General features: G+C 40.0%; 1 protein-coding gene across 2 annotated transcripts in view; it reads left to right on the top strand.

Moving 5' to 3' along the window:
* cnksr3 (cnksr family member 3) overlaps positions 1-15560 on the top strand; it is a 108951-nt gene extending 93391 nt beyond the window's left edge. The window contains exons 11-13 of one of the 2 annotated variants that reach the window (XM_059986053.1): positions 7794-7999; positions 12393-12482; positions 12613-15560. In XM_059986053.1, coding sequence (XP_059842036.1) covers positions 7794-7999; positions 12393-12482; positions 12613-12887 — 571 coding nt within the window. In that variant the 3' untranslated portion in view covers positions 12888-15560. The remainder of the gene's footprint in view (positions 1-7793; positions 8000-12392; positions 12483-12612) is intronic. The other variant, XM_059986054.1, reaches the window with a different exon arrangement.
* Positions 15561-25266: the final 9706 nt, after the last annotated feature.

A 25266-nucleotide genomic window follows, 5' to 3' on the forward strand; every position in this document is an offset into this window, starting at 1 on the left:
ACTGCAGGGAATATTTGCAGGGAAACACTCAGCAGGTTAGTCTGCAACTGGTGTAAAAGAAACGAGAATTAAAGCTGTACTTCAAATTGATGATTGTTTGTCGAAACCAGGAAAGAGTGAAACAATATTACTGCCACTTATTTTGACTAACCCAATTCTGAGAAAAAATATTTGACCTAACACTTGAACGTTGTTTCTCTTTACACTCAGCTGCCTGACTTGCTGCCTGTTTCCAACGTTTTCTGTTTCAGTGACAGGTAAAATGAGCAGACTTGTAGCAGGTGAAATTAAACTGGTCAAAGTGAGGTAATATTTTCATGAGGAATAGTGAGGTAATGGAGACTAAATGGTAAAATCTTAAAGGTTTGGGAAAACATTTGATTAACTTGGGTATTTGACAAATCCTTGTCTCTATTTGCAGAGTCATCAAGTACAAAAAGATGTTGTTTGATTTGCTAACATATTCTGTTCCGAGCATTACATTTAGCATGTCAAGAGTTTGAGATCATATCTAACAGCTTAACTGGAATGGTATTTGGAGAGATGGACATCTGTCATGTGAAGCAGCTGCAGATTTTTTTTCCTATGCCTTAGGGAAGGATGAGGATTTGAGTGGTGTTGAAATTTGAATGAATTGTTGTAAATGAGGATCTTTTTCCAGTGGCAAAAGTGTACACAACTGGAAAACACCAATGAAAAATGATTGACAGAGAACCAGAGGCATCAGTAATGAAATATCATAATTGCACTGCGCATTGGGTTGGAATGTAATCCCTTCATGACTTAAAGGGGAATTGGATAATACTTCAAGGTGGCATGGGTGAAGATTCGAAGTCCTTGAGGAAAAAGTGTAGAAATGGAAGTAGCTAGCTTGTCCAGCTGGAAGGATGATTGGTTCAGTGAGCCAAATGGTCTTGTTTTCCTTTTATCATGACTCTTTCAAAACCCTGCAAAAACATTGTCTCTGCTATTTTATAAGATTTCCCCCGATTTCTCTACACTCCAGGGACTAAAGTCCCTAACCTATTCAATCTTTCCGTACAATTTGGTCCTCAAGTCCCAGCAGCATCCTTGTAAATTTTCTCTTTCAAGCTTATTGATATCCTTCCTGTTGGTATGTGACCAGAACTACACACAGTACTTCCAAGTCTGACTGCAGCATCATCATCTTGTACAACCTCAACTTAACATCCATACTCCTGAAACTCAGTGTTCTGATTTATGAAGGTCAATGTGCCGAAAGCTTTCTTTATGACCCTTTCTACCTGTGATGCCACTTTCAAAGAATTGTGAACCTGTATTCCCAAGTCCCTCTGTTCTACCACACTCCCAGTGCCCTACCATTCATTGTCTAAGCCCTATCCCAGTCTGTTCTGCTGTAATGGGCTGGGTTGATCAGACCCTAAGTATTTGAGTCACAATACAACACAACAAAGTAACTTAAGCCAAATTTATTATCATAAAATAGAAAACAAATAAACCACACAATAAACGACATAGCAAGCAACAAAGACTTCATTTGATTGTTGCTGTTATCAGGGGGATTCTGAATTTGAACTTGCTCGTGAAACCACCCCTGGGTCCTAGGCACCAACTGTGATTTCCACCACTTGATTAAAGTCCAACGAACCCAGGGAAGGTACCCAATAATTAAGAGTTCCACAAGCGTAGAGGGACACATAGAGGCAGACAAATGCTGATCTTTTCTTCTCCTGCCATTAACTCAGCCTGAGTTCTTTCATTCAAACAATACATGTTCATTAGCACAGTGTTCAGCACATCCATATAAATCAATTAGATACTTTAATGGTCACTCCTCATCCATTAGTCCACCACTGTTTTGGACACAACATTGCTTGGACTTGCAAAGAACATTAATATTACATGTAAGCAATAAGCCAGAATCCATCAACCTAGCTCTCAAAGTGACCCACAGACTCAAAATCATTAACAGACATTCTCATCCTCTTATTAATGGTAGCCAAGATGAAGAAAGTCCAGCTGCTATTCACAAACATTAGATTTTGCCAAACCTACAGCGTCTACTTGGTACAAACATAACTTGCGGCAGGCTCTGAATGAGTTGAATTGTCATTTTGAACTGTTAAGATATTCATTCAGTGTTTTGTAAAATTTAATACAGCTGCCAAAGCACAACACACCACACTTGTCTGCATTAAATTCTATCTTCCATTTCTCAGTCCATTTTGCCAGCTGGTCCAGATCATGCTGCAAGCTTTGATAGAATTCTTTGCTGTCTACCATATCGCCAATCTTGGTGTCATCTACCATTTTGCTGATCCAATTTACCACATAATCCAGATCATTAATATAGATGATAAACAACAGTGGACCCAACACCAATCCCTACGACACACCATTAGTCACAGGCCTCCATTCAGGGAGACAACTATCTACTACCAATTGCTAGCTACTCCCACTAAGCCAATGTAGACTCAAATTGACTGCTTCATCTTCAGTGCTAAGTGACTTAACCTTCTGGACCAGCCTTCCATCTGGGACTTTGTCAGAGGTCTTGTAGAGAATATTCACCATGTTTCCTTCATTAGCCTTCTTCAAAAAACTTTTTAAGATTGGCTAAACATAACCTACCACCCATAAAACCACAGTGCCTGTCCCTAATCAGGTCCTGTCTATACGCAGGTATTTGTATATACTGTTTCTTAGAATATTGTTCCTCTCCGCATTGGGCAACAACCTTACCTTTTCTTTAGCATTTGTCTTTTTTTACAAGGCTGAGTTTTACAAGGCTCAACCCAGCACAGTTGGAAAGCGTGCAAGGAGCTGGCCGATTTGAGCCCAGGACCACTCACCTTGATGTTCAGTGCAGACGCCACTGCACCACTAACCTGCTTGTCCCTTAGACTGCTTTCCTGAAATTTGCCCATGACTGACATTTGCTATCCACTAGTTCCTCAGCTCCTCACTTGTGGCTAAGAGCATTTCAAATACCTCTGACTAGGCCTGTGCAATTTCTACAATAGCCTTCTACAAGTGTCAGGACCTGGGTATTTATCAATCCTAATATGCCTGAAGACAGCAATCATTTCCTCTCCTGAAGTCTGGATATGGTCTACGAGCTCACTTCTTTTTTGCCTCAGTTACATGGGCCCTGTGTATGTCTGCTGAGTAATACAGATGCTGTAATTTCATTTCAGATCTTCCAGTTCTTTCACTTCCATGCAAAGATAACCACACAGACATTCAAGAGGACCATCTTAGTCTTTTGCTCTTAATATATCTGGAGAAACCCTTGGGATTCTCTCGATCTTGTCTACCTGAGGGACCTCGTGTCATTTTTAGCCCTCATGATGTCTATCAAGTGTTTTTCTCCATTTCTTATTCTCAAGTGCCTCGTTTGATCCTAGCTTCTTATCCAAGACATGCACCTCCTGCTTCTTAACCAGGGCTTCAATTTTCCTCAAATCAAGATTCCCCTAAAGCTCTTGTTTCTATGAGGAACACAGAAAGTCTGTATGTTAAGTTTTAAAGGCCTCCCTCTTACCCATCATCCATTTGCCAGTAAACAATCTATCCCAATTCACACCTACAATGTGTGGAACAGTCAATATCAAAGAAACTTGCGAAAGTGTAGAGAGAGACATGGATCAGATGGGAAGTTGGGTGGAGAGGTGGCAAACGGAAATAAATCCATACAATGGTGAAATGATGTATTTCGGAGCATCCGGTTCAGAGAGGACAAAGTTAAATACTAGGGATAACAACTAAATGAAAATGGTATCAGATTACTGTATAAAGTAATGAAGATGGCATTTTGCATTCTTGTTTTCATAGATTGAGGGGTTGCATATAAGAGTTGGGATGTTGTGTGACAGCTGAACAATATGTAGTCAGGGTGCATTTGGAGGTTTGGTCTGTGGGTCTGGTCACAACACCAGACTCTTTCTGTGACCTGCAGACTCACTTTCAAGGATTCTTTACAATTCATGTTCTCAGTATTTGTAATTTACATAGTTTATCTTTTCTTGCACGTTGGCTGGTTGTCATTCTGATTATGTATAGTTTTTAGATAATTTTGATTTAACCTTTTTTTCTGTAAATGCCTGCAAGAAAATGTATGGTAATGTGTATGTACTTTGAACTTTGTACAGTTTCAAAGTACATTCATTATCAAAGTATGTATACCTTTAACAACCTGGAGATTTGGCTCCTTACAGGCAGCCACAAAACAAAGATATCCAATGGAACCCATTTTTTAAAAAAAAGACTGTCAGCCACCCATTGTGGGGGAAAAAAACAAATAATGCAGACAATTAAAAAGTAAGCAAATAACATTCAGAACTAAAGCTCACAAAAATGAGTTCATAGCCATGAAGTCAGTCAACCCTGCAGTCCATTCAGAAGCCTGTTAGTTGCAGGCCACAGTCTCAGTTCAATGAAGAGACAAGTAAATCCTCGCTGATCAGCGAACTGAATCTCCATCCATCCCTCGCCTTTGGCCCCAACACTCTGACCTTTTCAGTCTGCCCCTGCACTTAAATCAGTCAGCCTCTTCCTTGCTTTCAGGCCCAGGCCACGCCGCCTTGGTTCTCCAGCTTTCGGGCCCATACACGCCACGCCATAACTGTCCTACCCCTTTGAGACTTCATTCCACACCACAAAAATGCCAGGTCATACAGGCGATCTAAAAGCTCAACTCCAGAATGGAAGTTGCAGGCTATTGTTTGCCAAGCTCTTTCCAAAAGAAGTGTGGTTAAATGTTTACACTGAGAAGAGAGAAATTTAAAGGAAATCTGAGCAGCAAATATTTGCACAGCAGGTGGTAGTTACATGGAATCAGTTGCCAGAGAAGGTGGCGGAGACAAGTACAAATTACAACGTTCAAAGGATATTTGGACAGCCCAATATAGGAAAGGTGTTATGGGATATGAGCCGAACATGGGAAAAATGTGATTGGCATAGATGTGCATCACAGTTGGCACGGACAAGTTGGGCTGTGTGTCTCGTTTCTGTGCTGCTCAACTCTGACTCTAAGGTGTGGTACATTACTAATCTGGAGTGAATTTTGTTCAAAATAGTGCTGAGTCTGATATTTCAATTATGTGTTCAAAACTATTTTCCCTTAGGCCCTTCTGTCTCCAGTAGAAACTCCTGTCTATTAACCTGTATGCTTCTTTCCTAGCAAAAGGTGTATTACATTACACATTATGATGGAGCCTCGAGCCAGCAAGCTGATCTTTCATGCATTGACTTGTATGGACCTCTTTATCTGACTGAACATTGAGATTTATTTGCCTTCATTTATGATTGGGGGGTGACACAGTAGTGTAGCAGCTCGTATAATCAGTGCCAGTGAACTGGGATCATTTCTATCGCCGTTTGTAAAGTCTTTGTACATTCTCCCTTTGACCCAATAGGTTTCCTCCGAAAACTCCAGTTTTCTCCCACATCCCAAAGATGTACGGGTCGATTGTTAAATTTGTCACTCAGGTGTAATTGGGTTGGCTCATTGGACCAGAAGGACCTATTTATTGGGCTGTTTCTCCAAAAGAAAAGCTTATTTTTAAAAATAAGTACACAAGTTAAGAATGAGGAGAGAAGATTCTTCAGATAAATCGGTAGGATAAACAGAAAATTGCAAATAATCGTTCTGCTTATATACAAATAGAAATCTGGAAGAATTGTGCATTTTCAAAAGTGTATTTCAGGCATCTTATGCAGTGAGTATGTTAATTGTTATCACATAGCTGTGTATTTATGTTCAGTTAATTTCAAATTTCAGTTTGGATGTAGTAAATGTGAATATCCAAGCAAAATGTGAAACTTAAAAGTGCATAGAATAAATTTTAATTGTTCTTGCTATCTCAGTTCCATTAACAACTTCAGTGGTTTGAATTTGCATAGAAGAGTTGAGAGCATCTCACATTTCCTGATTTAAAGGGAACCCTAGAGTCTGCTGAGCATTCTCTTCCTTTGATCTGAGTTGTGCCACTTCTAGAAATGCCCTCAATTCTCAATCCTACGTCTGGTTGCAAACTAACGTGCAGAGCCAAAAGCAGGAGAAGTTTCAAGAAATTCTTTTTGAAGGTGTAGTGAAGCAGCAGATTTTAGTGATTCTGGTGTTTGGTGGGCCTCCTGTAGATGGCAGTGCAAAGGAGGAGAGATTTGCTCTCCTTTGGACTTAATCCTGTGTTGATCTTGGTGAAGCTGTATTGTCCAATACCATAATCATAAGCTGTTTGTGAGAAACCTATATATTGAGATGTGATTAACTGAATTCCTGATTTAAAAAAAAAATTGAGTAATGATGTCATGCTTTTGACCAGCAACTACCCTGGTGTTCATTAATCTGTTCTGGATGTGCATTCATAAAACAGGAAGGTGAGGAGAGGGAGGGCCATGAAAGTATTTGTATGGTCTTTCTGCATGCTTTATTTTTATGAGTAGTCTTTTTTATTAATCATTTACTGAAATGGTGTACTGTTAGTGAAGACACTGTGTTTCAGCGCTGGATGAACACTTAAAAAAATTATGGTTAAACAAAAGACGTTTTTTTGTTTGTCTCTGCCAGTCAAATTGAGTTCAGCAGCAGAAGTCAATAAATTGTACTGGGAATGTATTTCTTCCAAAGAGAGGATAAGTATGTATTTGTGAAAATGAAGTCAGATTGCATTAGCCAAAAATCTATTCAAGTAAATGTTCTCATTATGAAACTTGAGCCATTTGATGCTGAATATCAAAGATCCAATGGCACTTTCTGAAAGTAGCGAGAAAGAGTTATCCCTGCTGTCCTGACCCAGTCTTTACCCTGTGCTGATCAATTAAAGCTAACGAATTTCACAACATCTGCCAGTGATATGAAATCTGATTCTAAAAAGACAAAGTAGTGATCAGTTTGTTCTGTTCACAGTAGTGATGACAAATCAGTTAACTATTTAAGAGGTTGTTCAACATAAAGATAGCATCAACTTAAAAAAAAAAGTTTGATTCAAATATTTTAGCAGAATGAATATTAACTTTTCATGTTTCTAGTTACAATATCTCAGTGGAAAGTTGCCTTTCATTTTGAAATAATTGTTTGGCATAACCCCACCTTAATTCAGTCTGATAGTCAATCATTTTAATCTGTTTTGTCATTGATGCTATCAGGTGCTGTAATGGGTGCATCGAGTTTGGTACTGAAGGCTTGGCTTGATTTCTAAGGCTTTTAACTCTTGCTGTAGAAGTGAATTTCCTGCAGTAATTAGTACAGTCTTGGGAATTCTGCCAGCCTGAACGAACATCTAAAAAAAATTGTTTGCTATTCAAAGTACAGAAATTATTATGGTGGCAGGGCTATTTTTATTTCATTTGTCTTAAAGCAGTGTTTATTTTTTCTAAAATAACAAGACAGTCCTGTTTGTAATGCATAATGCCATATTTATCTGTTTATGTCTGTGGCATCCTTCAGTCCTGTTGCTGATGGTGGATTTGCTGTTCCATTTATTGCATTTACTTGGCTTGGTAGAGCATAGCTTCACCCACACAATCAGCATCAAATTTGCTTCTCTATTGTTAGTTATAGTAAGTAGAAGGCGCATGCTTTCTGGATGAAGCTATCTGGTGCAAGTTCTATCCTCTCTACCCCCTCAGAATCAATAAATTAATTAGAGTAACTAATGGGTTATTCAATAAACCGTGACAATTGTTGAATTAAATTGACTTTATTACTTATATCCTTGACATAAGTGAGAAGTAAAAATCTTTACATTATGTGTCTGTCTAATGCTTTGTTGTTAATGTGACAGTTAATGCTTTATCCCAATATACAGGGATGACCAAGGGAACCTGGATTATGAAGAGGTCAGCAAGCATGGACCGATCAGGCCAGTTCCCAAGGGGTCCGAGTCGCCCAACTCTTTCTTGGACCAAGAGTACCTGAGGCGGCGGTTTACCATTGCAGATTATGACCAGTTACCTCCATATAAATTCGAAGTGCCAATGCCCAGTAGAATGCGGGACAAAACACAGTTGTATGGTTTGTTTCCATATTTTTTTTTTACTCTGAATTCTAGAGCTTCATATTTTTCCCTGTTTGTTTTCTTTATTTCCAATGCATTGAAGGTAGATGCTTTGGGTAGATTGTATTCAGCAGTGTTAGCAGAAATTGTGATCAGCTGCATTGAATGATTGAATGTCTCCTATTATATGGGATTCAGATAATATCTTACATTATCAGGAACAAAGAATTTTAAAAAGGATTTATTTAAGGGTATGACCAAAGTGCTTGATGATAACATAGTAATGGATGAGGTGTATTTCAATTTCTAAAAGGTTGGTGATGTAATTGCTCGGTGGGGGGGGGGGGGGGTGCGAACTGTGTGAAAATAAGATGTATTGACGAAATGTTTGTTAGTATTGTAATCTGAATCAAAAGCTGCTGCTGCAGAGATTGTTGTCAGTCAGTAAATCGAAGCATCACAATTCTTGTATGTATGTGAAATGCGTTAGACAAGCGGAGTGACTGTTGTGTGAGAGGACCTGTGTCAGAGTGGGGAGCTTGGGTGAGAAAAATATCTGGTATGTTTCTTCATTCTACCTCCGTTAGTACATGATGCAGTGAGGACGACCCCAGGGGCTGCACTGTGTGTGATTTATGGGAATTCTGCAAGGCCTCCGGATGACCACATCTGTGTGAGTTGCAGCTCCTCAGAGAACATGTTAAGAACTGGAGCTGCAGCTCGTGCAGAAAAACGAAGAAGTGATCAATAGGAGCTACAAGATGGTGGTCACCCCGAAGTTGAAGGAGGCAGGTACATGGTGACAGTCAGTAGATGGAAAGGAAATGGGCAGACAGTGCAGAGCACCCCGTGGCCATTCCCCTCAGTAGTAAATGTACCTCTCTGGGTACTGTTGTGTGGGGTGGAGGGGAAGGAACCCACTGGGGAAGCTGCAGCAATTAAATCTCTGGTACTGAGTCTGGCACTGTGGCTTAGAAGGGAAGGGGATAGAAGAGGACCCCAGGGAATTCCATGGTTAAACATGAGATGATATGTTGCCTCCCAGGTGTCAGGGTCAGAGACGTCTCAAATGAGGTCCATGGCGTTCTAAACGGGGAGAGTGAGAGCAGCCAGGAATTTTGGTACATATTGGCATCAATGCATAAGTAGATAGGAAAAGAGATGAGGTCCTGAAGAGTGAATTTAGGGAGCTAGGTCCCTGGCTAGCTGAAAAGCAGGACATCTAGGGTAGCAATCTGGATTGCTGCCTGTTCCACACACCAGGGTAAGAATAGGATGATTTGGCAGATGAATGAGTAGGGAGCAGGGTTTGAGATTTCTAGATCATTGGAATCTATGTTGGAGAGGGTATGACCTGTACAAAATAGACAGGTTACACCTGAACCCAAAGGATACCAATATACTTGTGGGCAGGTTTGCTAGAAATGTTGCAGAGAGTTTAAACTGATTTGGCAGGGAGATATGAAACTGAGTGATAGGGTGAGGATGGGGCAGTTAGTGACAAGCAGAGGCAATGTGTAGTGAGACGGTCACGAAAGACAGGCAGGTGACAAGGCAAAATTGCAGTCAGTGGGCAGCACTGAGTTTTGGCTGAAAGAAGATTATAGTTGGGAGCTTAACATCCAAGGATACACATTGTACCAAAAGAACAGGTGGGTAGGTGGAGTGGGTGGGGTGGCTCTGATGGTAAAAATGAAATCACATCTTTAGAAAGAGGTGATAAATGATCAGTAGGTGTAGAATCGTGGTTGGAGTTAAGAATCTGCAAGGATAAAGGCCCTGAATTAGGAGTCTTACGGTCTTGTAGAATCCTGCCTGTTTATAAATCTTTCCACAACCTTGTTACCCAGGAGAAGCAAATGAATAGACGAAAAACTGATGCAATGTGGCAGCCAAATGAAATTAGAAAACTTTTCCTAAGGGTTAGGTTCACCTATGAATTACTTCAATGGATTTCATTGCTGATAGGATCAATGCCTGTATCAGTGCTGGACGATAGTGCCTAAGTAGAGGTGAAAAAAACAATTTTGCTTGTTTCAAGTGGAATGTCACTTCACACAATTAATTCTACATTTTCAGAATTGAATCTTCAGTCACCTTAACTAGTCTACATTGGTAAAGATCGGCTTTATTTGTCATGTGTTCTGTATGCATGGAGCAAGAACTACAACAGAGTAGTATCATTAAACAATTGTTACTGAGTAATGTAAGTAGTGGTAGACGCTGGGCAACTTGCAGAGGGAGCAATGAACCGGGCCCATCAAGGTGAAAATACAGGCGCACTTGACCGCCTACCCAAAAAACATGCATCCCGCGTGTAGGAGGCCGAATTGATTCTCTGCATGCGCATCGCACACAACCTGATAAGGTACATCGAATACATTGGAAGCATGCTATAGACTGCAGCAATGACCAACACAGCCCAAAGGTGTCCTGAGGCAGTCCGGAAGTGTCGCCATGCTTACGCAGCATGGCCACAACTTCCTAACCCTAGCTCGTACGTCTTTGGAATGTGGGAGGAAACTGGAGCACCCCGAGGAAACCCAAGTGGTCATGGGGAGAATGTACAAACTCACGACAGCGGCAGGAATTGAACCCCAAACTTACAACTGACACTGTAAAGCATAACACTAACCACCACACCACCCTGAAGGTTACATTCAAGCAATTTTTTTAGACTCTCTCAGAGCGTCACATTCCAAAGTGGGGTGTGAAGAAGATGAGCTATTACTTTGGAATAGTTAATTCAAATAAAATTCCATTTTCAGTCATTTTTGTTTTAATTTATGAACATCACAGGAAATACCCACTAAATCCTGTGCTCCTGATTTTATTGCAGTTTTAGAAAACTTAGTAAAAATTATCTTTGAAGATGACATATTTGGTCATTTTGGGGGGAAGAATATCAGCTGCACAAATCTTTTCATAGGGAAAGCAATGATCACTTAAAATGTGTAGTCAGTATTTATTTCCCATAAATCTAGTTAACAGCTGCATCTAAAACTAATCATTATTGATTCTTGAAGATTTGAATACATGACAAAAAACATTTAACAGATCTTGAAAGGCTAATATAGCTGGCAAGATGGGATTCTCAGCTTTTGAAATTTGAGAATATTCTGACTTAAACTTCATGTCCAGAGAAATGAGTTGCTAATTTGTTCATCTCCACTTAAAATAGGAGTGAATACATCACATTGCTAGCATGTACAATTCAAACTCTAATTTGTTTTTGGGAAAGAGATCTATCTTTATGAATAATTACTCTACAGTTTTAGAATTACAATTGTGAATTTGCAGTTCCAACATTCAGCACCTGTACAAAATAAAAGCATGATACTGGATTCACCCAGCAGGCCATTCAGTATTTGTGAAAATGAACATTTTGAATTGAAGACTCTTCTTCATCTGTTTATTTTAACATTTCTAGCATTTTCTCTTTTTATCTTAACAGTTGTTTGTTGGATCATGCCTCATAAAATTAGCTGCCATAATAGATCCGTTTCTACTTTTATTCATTTGCCTGATGAGGTTGTGAGAATGTTGTATAAATGATTTTTTTTTAAAAAACTGTTTTATGTGATGCATCACCAGCTGACCATTTACCAAAATGTACTGTAAAATCCTTAACAACACACAGAAAATGCTGGTGGAACGCAGCAGGCCAAGCAGTATCTATAGGAGGAAGCACTGTTGACATTTCAGGCCAAGACCCTTCGTCAGAAAAGATAGTAAAAGATTTGAAAGTAGGAGGGGGAGGGGAAATCCAAAATGATAGGTAGGGTGAAGCAAAGAGCTGGAAAGATGATTGGCAAACGGGATACACAAAGCTGGAGAAGGGAAAGGATCATGGGACGGCCTACAGAGAAAGAAAGGGGGAGGGGAGCACCAGAGGGAGATGGAGAACAGGCAAAGAGTGATGGGCAGAGGGAGAAAAAAAAGGAGGGGGTAAATAAATAAATCAGGGATGGGTTAAGAAGGGAAGGAGGGGCATTAACAGAAGTTAGAGAAATGTTTAAATCTTCTCTTCAGGAGTTCAGTGAAACTCTCTCTTGCTGCTCCCCATCTATAATTTCTTTGGCCCTTCAACCTTTAATATTTTCTACACTGTAAAATCGTTAAAGCAGTTTGTCAAATATCGTGTGTGGGACTAGTTCCAAGTCACTAGTTTTGCAAATTTGTTTAAAAACTGGTTAAACTTGATCTCGCACTTAGGTTCTATGTGCTTATTTGAAACCCAGACCTCTACAAGGGCCAATTTTAAGTAGATTCATAAGTCTCTTCCTGGTTGGTGTGTTTTTTTTTGTTTTTCATAAAATTCTAAATTTCACAATTTTCTTTAAGTGAATTTGTAGCAATTGTTGATTTCTGAAAATGGGTCTCAAATTTAAAACACTTTACTATCAATAGGAAGACCTCGACCTCTTTCGATGCCTGTGGGCAAGAGTTGGATGGGTGAAGTCAAAGTTTGTCCAAGATCCCGAGTGGAAGGAAGGAAAGGTTTGTCAAAAGCTATAATCTTACAATGCTTAAGAAACAGTCAAATTGTAAAGAAAGCACGGTATATAGATTATAATTCATATAATAATTCTTAATTTCCTAGCTCTAAAGAAAAACTGATCTCTTTCAGATGAGGACTACCTCTACAGGTACTTCAGCAATGATAGAATCCCACCAATTAATGAAAATAATGTTGCAGCACCCGTTTCTGGACTGATAGCTGCCAACCACTCCAGAAGAGCTGTGAGTGGGAAAGATTATGTTGGCCCTGAACACCTCACAAGTGTGACATTTCCTATTCAGCAAGAAGGGCCTAAAAAAACCTTCAATTCACCAAGACAAAACTCACCAGAACATTCATCACGGGTTGGTTGGATTACAAGATTTAAGCTATTAACTCACTGAGATTTTTACCTAGTCATTTCAACTTGTGTCCAAGGGCAATACACAAAGCTACATATTTCATGTAAAAATTGAGGAAGATATGGAAGTACTTTTTGTATTTTTGCATTAAATCTGAACATGCATTTGACTGGTGCCTTACACTGTCTAAATGGTTACAATTGCAGTCTGGTTTTCACCATTTACTCCAAAATCTCCCAGTAATAAATGTAGTCAGATTGTACAAATGCTTTGTTCATCTGGTACCTTAAGAATTAGTTACAGAGTGAATGCATTGAACAGTGCAAAGGCATGAGGAGGTATGCATCAACCCTCCCAAGTTAGGTTCAGACTAAGTTATAGCGACATATTCATTCTTGAATCATTAGTAGAATTTAAAATGAGTTATGTAAATAGAACTAAAAGAACATCATATAGTGTTACCTACATGGAATTGTAGTGAAAATTCTGATGTTACTGGGCATGTAACCCATTTTATGTACGTGGTTATATACATTTAGTCACCTTTCTGAGGCTTGGTTGCTCCTTGGAAAGTTGGTGTCCAGCCTCATGTACAGATACCAAAGAGAGCTGGGGGTCTTGATGAATAGGCATTTACACATCTGTTCACGAAACAAATAGTAAAGGCAAATTTTCGTTACCCAGAACCAGTCATGTCATCAACCCTCCAGGTACGAAACTTGTCCAAAGTAGTTTACTGTAAAAAGCTATGCATTTTCCCATCAATTTCATGGTTTGACATTGTGATGTGATAATGAGCTTATTGATCAGCCGAAGAAATTATGCAATCTAGCATCAAAATGCTGTAACCTGGTAGGACTAATCCACAGGTATATTGATGTAAGGCCTTCCCAAGCTACTAAGCTCAAGAAAGTCAAGATTGTTAAAGTTACTTGTGTTCTTCAAGCTTATAATAACCAAAGGAGCCACTGTGAATGATTCCTTTGAAACCAGTGACTGGTGGCTTAGAATCTTTTCCAAACCCTGCATAGTTGGAAAAGCTACCACATCATTTATAATACCTATTAAATGCAAATTGTAGTTTGAGATTGCTGCATGTGTCATGTACTTCCATTTAGCTGGCAATTACTTAAGTACATTTCATACCTTGAGATGCCGGGAGCAAGTATTTTCCATACTATTGTTAGATACATTTTGTGGCATCTTTCCATGGTTGTATTCCACGTCATTTCCTCACTTCTTTGGTGCTGGCAATATTTGGATATTCCCAATACTGTTGCAGTTGGGTAAAAATTGTCTGATTTCTCCTTGTTTAATGTGTTTTCACATGCTTATCGAAATTATTCTAGAGGTCAGTACCAATTGATATAATTTAAGTCTGAAATTATTTTACTTCTAGATTCAAGTATTTTTCATTTTGTCATTATCCAAATTTAGTCATTGCTGAGCTGTTTTTCTTTGCTGTTTGCCTTTCCACATCTGAGTAGAACTTCAATCATCCTGCCTTCTGTAGGTTTTGCAGAAGGCTAATGCTTGGATGTGTGATCGGGGACACTGATGTTTTTTTTTTGATGGACCATTTCTACTTTTTTTTTTGGCTAAAAGTACCTGAAGAACTTTGATCATGGAAATTCCATATTCACATTTCAGTTCCTTACTGATTGTCCTGAGTTGTGATCTGTCTGCCCATTCCCAGCTCTTAAAGACAGCAATCAAAATCTAGCTCTAAAGAATACATTTTGATGCATGATTTATCTAAGGCATTATTTTATTTAATATGTTTAAGTTTCTCTCTGTTCTTTAAAAATAAGCAAGGTAAACTTTGAAATAGCTACTTCAATGACAAATTTGGACTGTATAAATGTTTTGAAAATTAAGCCATTTGTTATAACCAAAGTTTTGGGGATATTTACTGAATGTATGGAATTTATTAATCTAATTAAGCCAGTGAGTTTAGATTTACCATTTTTGCAGCAGACAGCAAGCTTCCTGTAGCTTTTATATCTATCTATATATATATATATATATAGTACTGAAAAGAGGCACTTGTATAATTTGAATCATTTAAGGGCTGTGTGGTGACCTGTAATAGTGACTAACAAGGTTGCAAGCTTAAAGAATTAAGTCTCAAAATGCTTTTCTGAAATGGGACGCAAAGCTGCATCAGCAGTTTTTTTTGCCAAATAGACAATTATGCACCTGGAGTACTGGATTTTGTAAATTTGCAGCTATTCAGACTTTAATAGAGTATTTAATTATATGAAATATTTTAAGGTTCTGGATTTTTGCTTGTATTAATGCAAAACTTATTGAAACTTAAAACTTATTCAAAACTTCTAATTTGTTTATCATTGTATAAATATTCTGTAAAACATGTATTGATAGAAACACTGAGTCCATGATATCCCCATTTGTTTAAATTAGCAGAATTTGCACATAAAAGACGTGCCAGTATTTTTATGCAGATTTTCTGGTTGTCTAATGTTTTTGAATAAACTTCAATAGTTTATAGATAGGAGTGGTTTATTATTGCTATCTCGGGGAGCTGATATCTATGCACATTTTTGAGTTTAGATAAAAAGATGACTGAGTTTACTATTTGAAATGTGTTGAAACAATAACAAATTTCATTGTAAATAACTACCATGACTGCCTTCACCTTTGTTTAAAACGTGCTGTTAAAACTTGCAGGTCTATTAAAGATGCAACGTTTTTCACAAATGATTATTTATTGTGCACTTTTACTTTGAGGATGCCAAGATATTGAAAACTGTTTCTCTTCCTATGCCCAGTAAATCTTACCACAGGTGTGGAAATAATCAGTGGTTCTTTTGAGTTGGGGGATGAGAAGAGCAGGGTGCTGGCTTTAACATGGCACAGTGCACTGCCCACATTTTCCTAGACCCAGACTTGCTTGATTTGACCAACTTAGAGTTGATCCTGAAATCATGAATTAAGATGATCAATATTTTCATTGAATGTGAAGTAATACACAAACTAATGCACAAACTCATCCACACTGCTGTAATCTTCTGTCGGGCAGCGAATTCACACCCCCCACTACTAGAGTTTGTCAAAGCTGTTAGGAGTTTCATTTTAGGTACTAATGATCTAGGGCAGGGGTCGGCAACCTTTACCACTGAAAGAGCCATTTGGACCCGTTTCTCACAGAAAAGAAAACAGTGGGAGCCACAAAACCCGTTTGACATTTAAAATGAAAAATGAAATAACACTGCATACAACTTTTTTTTGCTTTTATGCTTTGTATAAACAAACTATAATGTGTTGCATTTATGAAATCGATGAACTCCTGCAGAGAAAACGAAATTACATTTCTGCATGCAACAAAAACCTGTTGAACTTCGAAAAAAAGACGTTAGGTTGAAGGTTACTTTTAAGTAAAATACTCAATGTCTATTTGAGTCCTTCTTGTACTTATGAAAAACGCCGAACATAAATTGTCCACCAGCAGCAAACCAAAAATAACGTCAGCCAGCTGTCAACCTGAAAAATAAAAGGACTATTTCACTGAACAATGAAAAAATATGAATATACGTAAAACAATAGGCAATTAAAATATTTATCATACTTGGTTAATGGCTGTGCGTCCTTTCCCCTGAGCTGTGTTCAGCGTGTTCAGGTGGGCTGTCATGTCTCCCATGAAGTGTAGCTTTTCCAGCCACTCTGGCTGTTCCAGCTCAGGAAAGGTGAGCCCTTAGCTGCCCAGTAAAGTTTTCACTTCTTCCAGACACGCGACAAAGCATTTCAGCACCTCCCCTCTGGACAGCCACCGGACTTTGCTGGACAGCAGGAGATCAGAATTTGCGCTTTCCAGCTCATCCAGTAACAAACGGAATTGACGGTGATTTAAACTTTTTGCCATTATTTTATTGACAAACTGAATGACAGCATCCATTACTTCTGTGCATTCCGGAGGAAATGTTTGAGCGCACAGTGCCTCTTGGTGCAAGATGCAGTGAAAAGTCAGCAGCTTTCTGTCCAGCGACTTCTGCAGTAAAGCCACAAATCCCTTGTGCGCTCCTGTCATACTTGGTGCCCCATCAGTAACTACTGACACCAGGTGGGTGGTCTTTATTCCTTTGGCTCTTAAACAATTCAAGACAGCCTCACAGATGTACTCCCCCCATGTCTGGACTTTTAGAAGTATCAACTCAATCATTTCTTCCTGTGACCCGGCAGAGTTTACATACCGGCAGAACAGCGCTATTTGTTCAATATCACCTTTGTCTTTAGACTCGTCACAGGCAATCCAGTAGGCCTTAGCTGAATTGATGTCTTTAATTTGCTGTCTTGTGATGTCTTCTGCCATTTTGATGGTTCTGTCTTTGACAGTCTTTGTAGAGAGGGGCATATCCCTGATTTTCTGCACAATTTCACTCTTGTTTTTAAAGTCGGTGAATAGATGTTCTGAAATCTTAATAAAAGATTCTTTTATATATTCACCATCTGTAAACTGCTTCCCGTGCCTGACTATTTCCTGAGCGGCAACAAAACTAGCATATGTAGTTGATTTTCCGGACTTCATCCACTTCTTGAAATGATTTTTGCTCAGATCAACCTTCCGCATCAGTTCCGAAACGGCTTTTTTTCTCTCATCTCCAACCGGATATTTTTGAGCAAAGGCTGCGTGTTTATTCTGGAAATATCTTGCGACTTTTGACTTCTTATTGTTTGCTAGTTTCTCATTGTATATTAAGCACACTGGTAAACCAGTCTAGTCAGCAGTGAACGCAAATGAATCTGCCCACTTATCAATAAATGTTCTGTTTTCTTCAGTCACTTTACTTTTTTTAAGAATTCTCCATAGTTAGCCTACCTTGGATCGAAAAATCAAAGAAATCGCGCACTGGCGGGTGTCAGGCATTGGCAGTGGTGATGTATATTAATAGCAACAAAAAACACGTTTTATTTAGATTGTACAAGATCACCATAATCTTCAAATTTAGAATTACATTTCAAAAACTAACATAAAATACATTTTAATTAAATACTCATCATTTATTTTCCAAAGCCACAGGAAGCTGCAGCACAGAGATGAAAGAGTCGCATGCGGCTCCGGAGCTGTGGGTTGCCGACCCCTGATCTAGGGCATTCAGCTGCATGTAAGGCATTACTATTTTTTTTAAATCACTTAAGATACCTTTAAGAATCTTTGGGATCTCATCTGGGGAAGGTTTGACCTGTACAAAAAGGGTGGGTTTCGCCTGGATGTGTGGGGGACCAATATCCTCACAGGCAGGTTTACTAGCGCTGTTGGGGAGGGTTAAACTAATCTGGCAAGGAATGAGAACTGGAGACATAGGGCTGAGGATGGGGCAGCTGGGATACAAGTAGATGCAGAGAGACTGCAAGGAAGGACGGGCAGATGATGGGGAAAAGTTGCAGTCAGTGGGACAAAATAAAGAACTGAAGGTGTTATATGTGAATGACCTTGTAACCCAGTAGCAAGTATGATACAGTGGGCATCACTGGGTCATGGCTGAAAGAAGATCATAATTGGAGGCTTAGCACCAAGGATATACATTGTATTGAAAGGACAGGCAAGTAGGCAGAAACGGTGGGGTAGCTCCGTTCATTTAAAAAATGAAATCAGATCCTTAGAGGCGATCAGAAAATGTAGAATCCTTGTGGATAGAGTTAAGAAATTGCAAGGGTAAAAATACCCTGATGGGAGTAAAGCCCAGGCTCCCAGACAGTAGCCAGGTTGTGGGATATAAATTACAATGGAAGATAGAAAAGGCATGTAAAAGGACAATGTTATGATGATCAAGGAGGATTTCAATCTCCAGGTAGATTGAGGAAAATCAGGACCCCAAGAGAAGGAATTTGTAGAGTGGCAGTGAGATAGCATGGCAGAGATGGAGATGGCAGAGGCATGAGAGAGGAGCTGCCCAAAGTTGATTGGAAAGGGACACTAGCAGGGATGAAAGCAGAACAGCAGTGGCTGGAGTTTCTGGGAGCAATTTGGAAAATGCAAACTAGATACATCCCAAAAAAGTGTTATTCTAAGGAGAAGATGAGGAAACCATGGCTTACAAGGGAAGTCAGAGACAGCAAAAAAGGCAGAACAGTGGGCATATAATATAGCAAAAATTAGTGGGAAATTAGAGGATTGGGAAGCTTTTAAAAACCAACAGAAGGTAACTGAAAAGAAGAACCATTAGAGAAAACATGACATATAAAGGTAAGCATGCCAGTAATATAAGGAGGATACCAAAAGAGTTTTCAGATGCATCAAGTAAAAAAGAGGGACGAGTGGATATCGAAAAGCTGGAAAATGACTCTGGAGAGGTAGTAATGGGGTCAAAGAAATGACGGACGAACTAACATATTTTGTGTCTGCCTTCTCTGAAAGACACCAGCAGTGCAAGAAATTGTCAGGGAATAGAAGTGAGTGCTGTTGCTATTACTAAGGAGAAGGTTCTTGGGAAGCTGGAAGATCTGAAGGTAGATACGTCACCTGGACCAGATGGACTACACCCCAGGGTTCAGAAAGATGCAGCCAAAGAGATTGTGAGGGCATTAATAATGATCTTTCAAGAATCACCAGATTCTGGAATGGTTCCAGAGTAGTGGCAAATTGCAAATAGCACTCCACTTCTTAAGAAGGGAGGGAGGAATAAGAAAGGAAATTATAGGCCAGTTAGCCTGACTTCTGTGGTTGGGAAAATGTTGGGAGTCCATTATTAAGGATTAGTTTTTGGGCTACTTGGAGGCACATGGAAAAGTAGGCCAAAATCAGCATGGTCGTCTTAAGGGGGAATCATGCTTGACAGACCTGTTGGGATTCTTTTGAGGAAGTAACAGGCAGAATACACAAAGGCAAGGCGGTGGATGTTTGATTTTCAGATGGCATTGGACATGGTGCTGAACAGGATAGGAGCCCACAATATTACAGGCAAGATACTGGCATTGGTAGATGATTTACTGACTGGCAGGAAGCAAAGAGTGGGAATAAAGGGGGCCTGATCCAGTTGACTGCCGTTGACGAGTGGTGTTCTGCAGAGGGTGGTATTAGGACCACTTCTTTTCAAGTTTTTGTCAACAGTTTGGAATAATGGAATTGTTGGCTTTGTGGCCAAGTTTACAGATAGGCAGTGGGGCAGAGAGTGTTGAAGAAACACAGAGTCTACAGGAGAACTTAGACAGATTGGGTGAATGGGCGATGAAGGGACCAATGGAATATAGTGTTGCTATCTGTATGACCATGCACTTTGGTAGAAGGTGTAGACTATAGACAGGGAGAAGATTTTTAAAATCAGATGCAAAGGGACTTTGAAATCCTTGTACAGGATTCCCTAAAGGTTAACTTGCAGGTTGAGTTGTAAGGTGGTAAGGAAGACAAATACAATGTTAAGTGTTCATTTTGAGAATGCTGGAATGTAAGAGCAAGGATGTAATGCGGAGAATTTATAAGTCAAACCCCACTTGGAATATTGTGAGCAGTTTTGGGCCCCGCTGGCATAGGAAAGATCCAGACGAGGCTCAGGCAACTGATTCCAAAGAGAAGAGGTTAATGTCTGGGCAGTATTTGATGGCGCTGGGCCTGTACACAGTAGAGTTCAGTAAATGGGGGGGGGGGGGAATTCTCCTTGAGACCTGTTGAATGTTGAAAGAGTGGATGTGAGGATGTTTCCTTTAGTGGGGGAGTCTGGAACCAGAGGACGCAGACTCAGAATGTCTATTTAGAACAGAAATGAGCAATTAAAGACAATTTGAAGAAGTGGATTATTGTCTTTGTTCCTTAGGGCCTTGCTGCCAACAAAATGTTTGAGTTGGTGAATCCTTCACCAGGTCTTGCCCTGACATGGAAACAGAGCAAGACCCTCCCCCATACAAAGGAGAGTCAAGGCAATCTCGTGCTGCACCGTCTGCTGTTAGTCTCCAGTCTTTGTACAGAAATTGGTATGGGTCCAATGGATGAAGTGTAATGAGAGGCAGTTTACTTTTGCATTATGCTAGGTAGGGACTTGAGTGTTGTAGACCAGAGACCGAGGAGTGCAAACACATAACTCCCCAAGGGTGTCACAAGTCAGTTGGTGAAGCTGACTTTTGGCTTCATCAGTCCAGATTATGTGTATGCAAGTTGGGATATTGGTGAGGCTGCATTTTGAATATAATGTTCATTTTGGATGCCCTGCTGGAGGAAAGATGCCATTAAGCTGGAAAGACTGCAGAGGAGATTTAAAAGGATGTTCCTGGTACTTGAGGGACTGAGCTATGGAGAGAGGTAGAACAGGATGGGACTTTTTTTGTGTTGGAACATAGGAGAATGAGGAGTGATTGTAGAAGTGTATAAAATTAAAGGGCATATTTGAGGTAGAGGTGCCCGGGATGGCACATGTAAAAATAAATAAATTGTTGGGCGTGTGGCACACAGTGCCATCGCTTGATTCTTTAAGCCCACCATTAATAAAGACACGTAATGATTATCTGTATTACCAAATGAAGCAGCCAATCAACATCCCAAGAGCAGCGAGTTATTTTCACAGAATAAAAATATTCTTATTTTAGTTAAACAATTTCATGTTCACATTTCTTATGTTCATTTATATGGTGGTAATACTATTTAGAAAGGATGTTACTTTTCAATTGTCTTTTTAACAAGATTAATATTAAGAATTTTTGAACAGATTTATCTAAAATTTATTTCCATCCATATGTTATAGTTTTATTAATAGTAAAGTAATGAATGTACATAAATAAGCATAGGAGTCTCTTCTTCCTTTAAAAAAGTAGTCCATATTTATTATTCCCAATTCATTTATCAATGATCATCTCTGCTCAAAATTAGCATGGCACATAGGAGAATTTTTAGAAGATTATTACCATTTTGGGTCCACACTCTTAAAACTTCAGTACCCCAAGTTGGTGTGTCATTTTCCCAGGGTTGGGATATGAAGTGCTAAAGGGCTTGAGTTTAGGAAGGGTTTAGAGGGATAGAGGCCAAACACAGGGAAATGGATTAGTTTTGATGAGCATCTTGGCCTGTAACAAAGTATTGCATGACTCAACAACTCTAAATTCCATTTTGTTATTATGTATTCTTTAACTTAAGTTAATAGCTTACATTTTCTGTATGAACTGTAGGTTAACAAAAGTGCACTTTGAACTTTAGTGCCCTCTGCTGGCCTGTTTCAGAATGTTTCCATCCTTCTACTAAATGAAAAGTGATCTCATTCAAACTGGTATAAACTTATTGCAAGACTCACCAATTCAGATGCAGAGCTGATATTTCTCATTACTGGGGAATCAAGAACCAAGAGTCAAAGTCTTTAAGGAGACAGCCATTTAAGAAAGAGTTTATGAAAAACTTATGTCATTAGAGTGCTGAATCTTAGAGTGCTGTGTATTTTAGTCAGAGATTTCATTCAGAAATCCATCAATCTGTTTTGAATATTAAGGGAATAGAGATATATAAGGAGTAAGGTAGAAGTTCAGCAACAACTTTGAAGGGAAGAATATGTCACTGTCAGATAGACAGTTCTTTACTTGCCGGGAGAACTTGGAAAAAAATTATGTATTTCTTTTAAGTTTGTACTCAGTTGCACTGGGCATTCTCATCTTACAAAATGTTCCAACTTCACTGGAAGAGCAAAAAGTCTGTCTTTCCCTATTTGATGAAGGTTCTTGACCTGAACGTTAACTTTCTTTCCTCAGATACTGTCTCACCCATCAGTATACCGTATTCTGCATTTTCCATTTTGATTTCAGATTTCTACTCTTTTAATGTTGCCATGAATTCTTGTTCCTCTGAGACAGTTTTCATTATGACAAGGTTGTATTCTCCATGCATTTTGTCAGCAGCCCTACTAGCATTGGGCTATGCGCCGCTTCCTGTCTTTATCAACCTTGCTAGGCAGTTATGCTCCTTTCCAGCCTGGCATTAAATATCCTGGTAGGATCCATTTGTCTCTTTTGAATGCAGACCAGGATTTATTCTACCCCTTCCCCAAGGTTGGAATAGAACTTTTCCATGGCCTTCGCGAAGTTTCTAGTGCACACAGATTACCATTGAGCATTAGTTCCAATGAGAAAAGGGTCATTAAGTGTTCGCAGATTTTGCCAGTGATTGTTGAGACTATTCTCAATAATAATGTTTCCATATGAAGTCAGCATTCCTCTTCTGGTTTCTGCCTGCATGGGTAATGGATAAATCCCCAGGGCCTGACCAAGTCTACCCTAGGACATTGTGCAAAGGTGGAGAATAAATTGCTGGGTCTTTGGCAGAGGTTTTTGTTTGACCTTTAGTCACAGGAGAAGTACTGGAAGACTGAAGGTGCACACCTGGAGAGTGTTGTAGAGCAGAGCGACTTGGGGTAATAGTTCCCTGAAGGTGGCAATATGGATAGTCAGGGTGCTGAAGGCCTTTGGCGTGCTTGCATTCATTGGTCAGGGCACAGTACTAGAGTTGAGATGTCATGTTAAAACTGTGCAAGGCATTGGCAAGACTGCACTGGGAATATTATGTGCATTTCTGCTTGACTGGATATAGGAGCAATGTCATTAAGCTGGAAAGAGTGCAGAAAATATTTGCATGGATGTTACCACAAGCATTCATAATTCATATTCATAAGAATATTGATGTCTGGAGCTACAACGGCAGACTGGATAAGATCTTGTCTGATCTCCCAGAGGCGTAGGAGGCTGAAGGCTGATCTTGTAGCGATGTATGATACCATGAGACACATAGACAGACAGACCGCCAGACAGACATACTTTATTGATCCCGAGGGAAATTGGGTTTCGTTACAGCCACACCGACCAAGAATAGTGAATATAGCAATATAAAACAATAAATAATAATAAGTTAATCATGCCAAATGGAAATAAGTCCAGGACCAGCCTATTGGCTCAGGGTGTCTGACACTCCGAGGAAGGAATTGTAAAGTTTGATGGCCACAGATAGGAATGACTTCCTATGATGCTCAGTGTTACATCTTGGTGGAATGAGTCTCTGGCTGAATGTACTCCTGTGCCTAACCAGTACATTATGGAGTGGATGGCAGTCATTGTCCAAGATGGCATGCAACTTGGACAGCATCCTCTTTTCAGACACCACCATCAGAGAGTCCAGTTCCACCCCCACAACATCACTGGCCTTACGAATGAGTTTGTTGATTCTGTTGGTGTCTGCTACCCTCAGCCTGCTGCCCCAGCACACAACAGCAAACATGATAGCACTGGCCACCACAGCCTCGTAGAACATCCTCAGCATCGTCCGGCAGATGTTAAAGGACCTCAGTCTCCTCAGGAAATAGAGACAGCTCTGACCCTTCTTGTAGACAGCCTCAGTGTTCTTTGACCAGTCCAGTTTATTGTCAATTCGTATCCCCAGGTATTTGTGATCCTCCACTATGTCCACACTGACCCCTTGGATGGAAACAGGGGTCACCGGTGCCTTAGCCCTCCTCAGGTCCACCACCAGCTCCTTAGTATTTTTCACATTAAGCTGCAGATAATTCTGCTCACACCATGTGACAATGTTTCCCACCATCGCCCTGTACTCAGCCTCATCTCCATTGCTGATGCATCCAACTATGGCAGAGTGATCAGAAAATGGCAAGATGAAGATGGCAAGACTCTGTGTTGTAGTTGAAGTCCGAGGTGTAGATGGTGAAGAGAAAGGGAGACGGGACAGTCCCCAGTGGACCCCCAGTGCTGCTGACCACTCTGTCTGACACACAGTGTTGCAAGCGCACGTACTGTGGTCTGCCAGTCAGGTAATCAATAATCCATGACACCAGGGAAGCATCCACCTGCATCACCGTCAGCTTCTCACCCAGCAGAGCAGGGCAGATGGTGTTGAACGCACTGGAGAAGTCAAAAAACATGTCCCTCACTGTGCTCGCCGACTTGTCCAGGTGGGCGTAGACACGGTTCAGCAGGTAGACGATGGCATCCTCAACTCCTAGTCGAGGCTGATAAGGTGAATAGTAAATTGGTATGTTATTGTCACATGTAGCAAACAGGAAATCTTATTTTGCCTACTGTCCATACAGATCAAATCAATACCGCAGTGTATTCAAACAAACGCAATGCAGAATAGTGTCACGGTTCAGAGAGAGTGCTGCCGAGAACCGAAGTCAGGGTCTCCAACAGAACCCCATCCACCCTGAAAAGGAAGAAGAGGGCCATCAACGGTAGAAATTAAGCTGTTTCTGCAGATGAGCCCAAAGGGGTCGCTGTTAAGCATCGTTGTAGCTCTGCCCCCTTCCCTTGCTAGCAGTCACGTGCAGAGCAGTTGCCATGCCAAGCGATTATGCATCCAGAAAAGATGCTTTCCATAAAACTGGGTGAGAGTCAACAGGGAAGTGCCAAATAGAAGCATCTTGTGACCTTTCTTGGCTGTAATGTCTACGTGATTGGACCAAGGCAGGCTATTGGTGGTATTTACTCC

The sequence above is a fragment of the Hypanus sabinus genome, chromosome 12 (assembly GCF_030144855.1).
Source record: "Hypanus sabinus isolate sHypSab1 chromosome 12, sHypSab1.hap1, whole genome shotgun sequence".
NCBI lineage: Eukaryota > Metazoa > Chordata > Chondrichthyes > Myliobatiformes > Dasyatidae > Hypanus > Hypanus sabinus.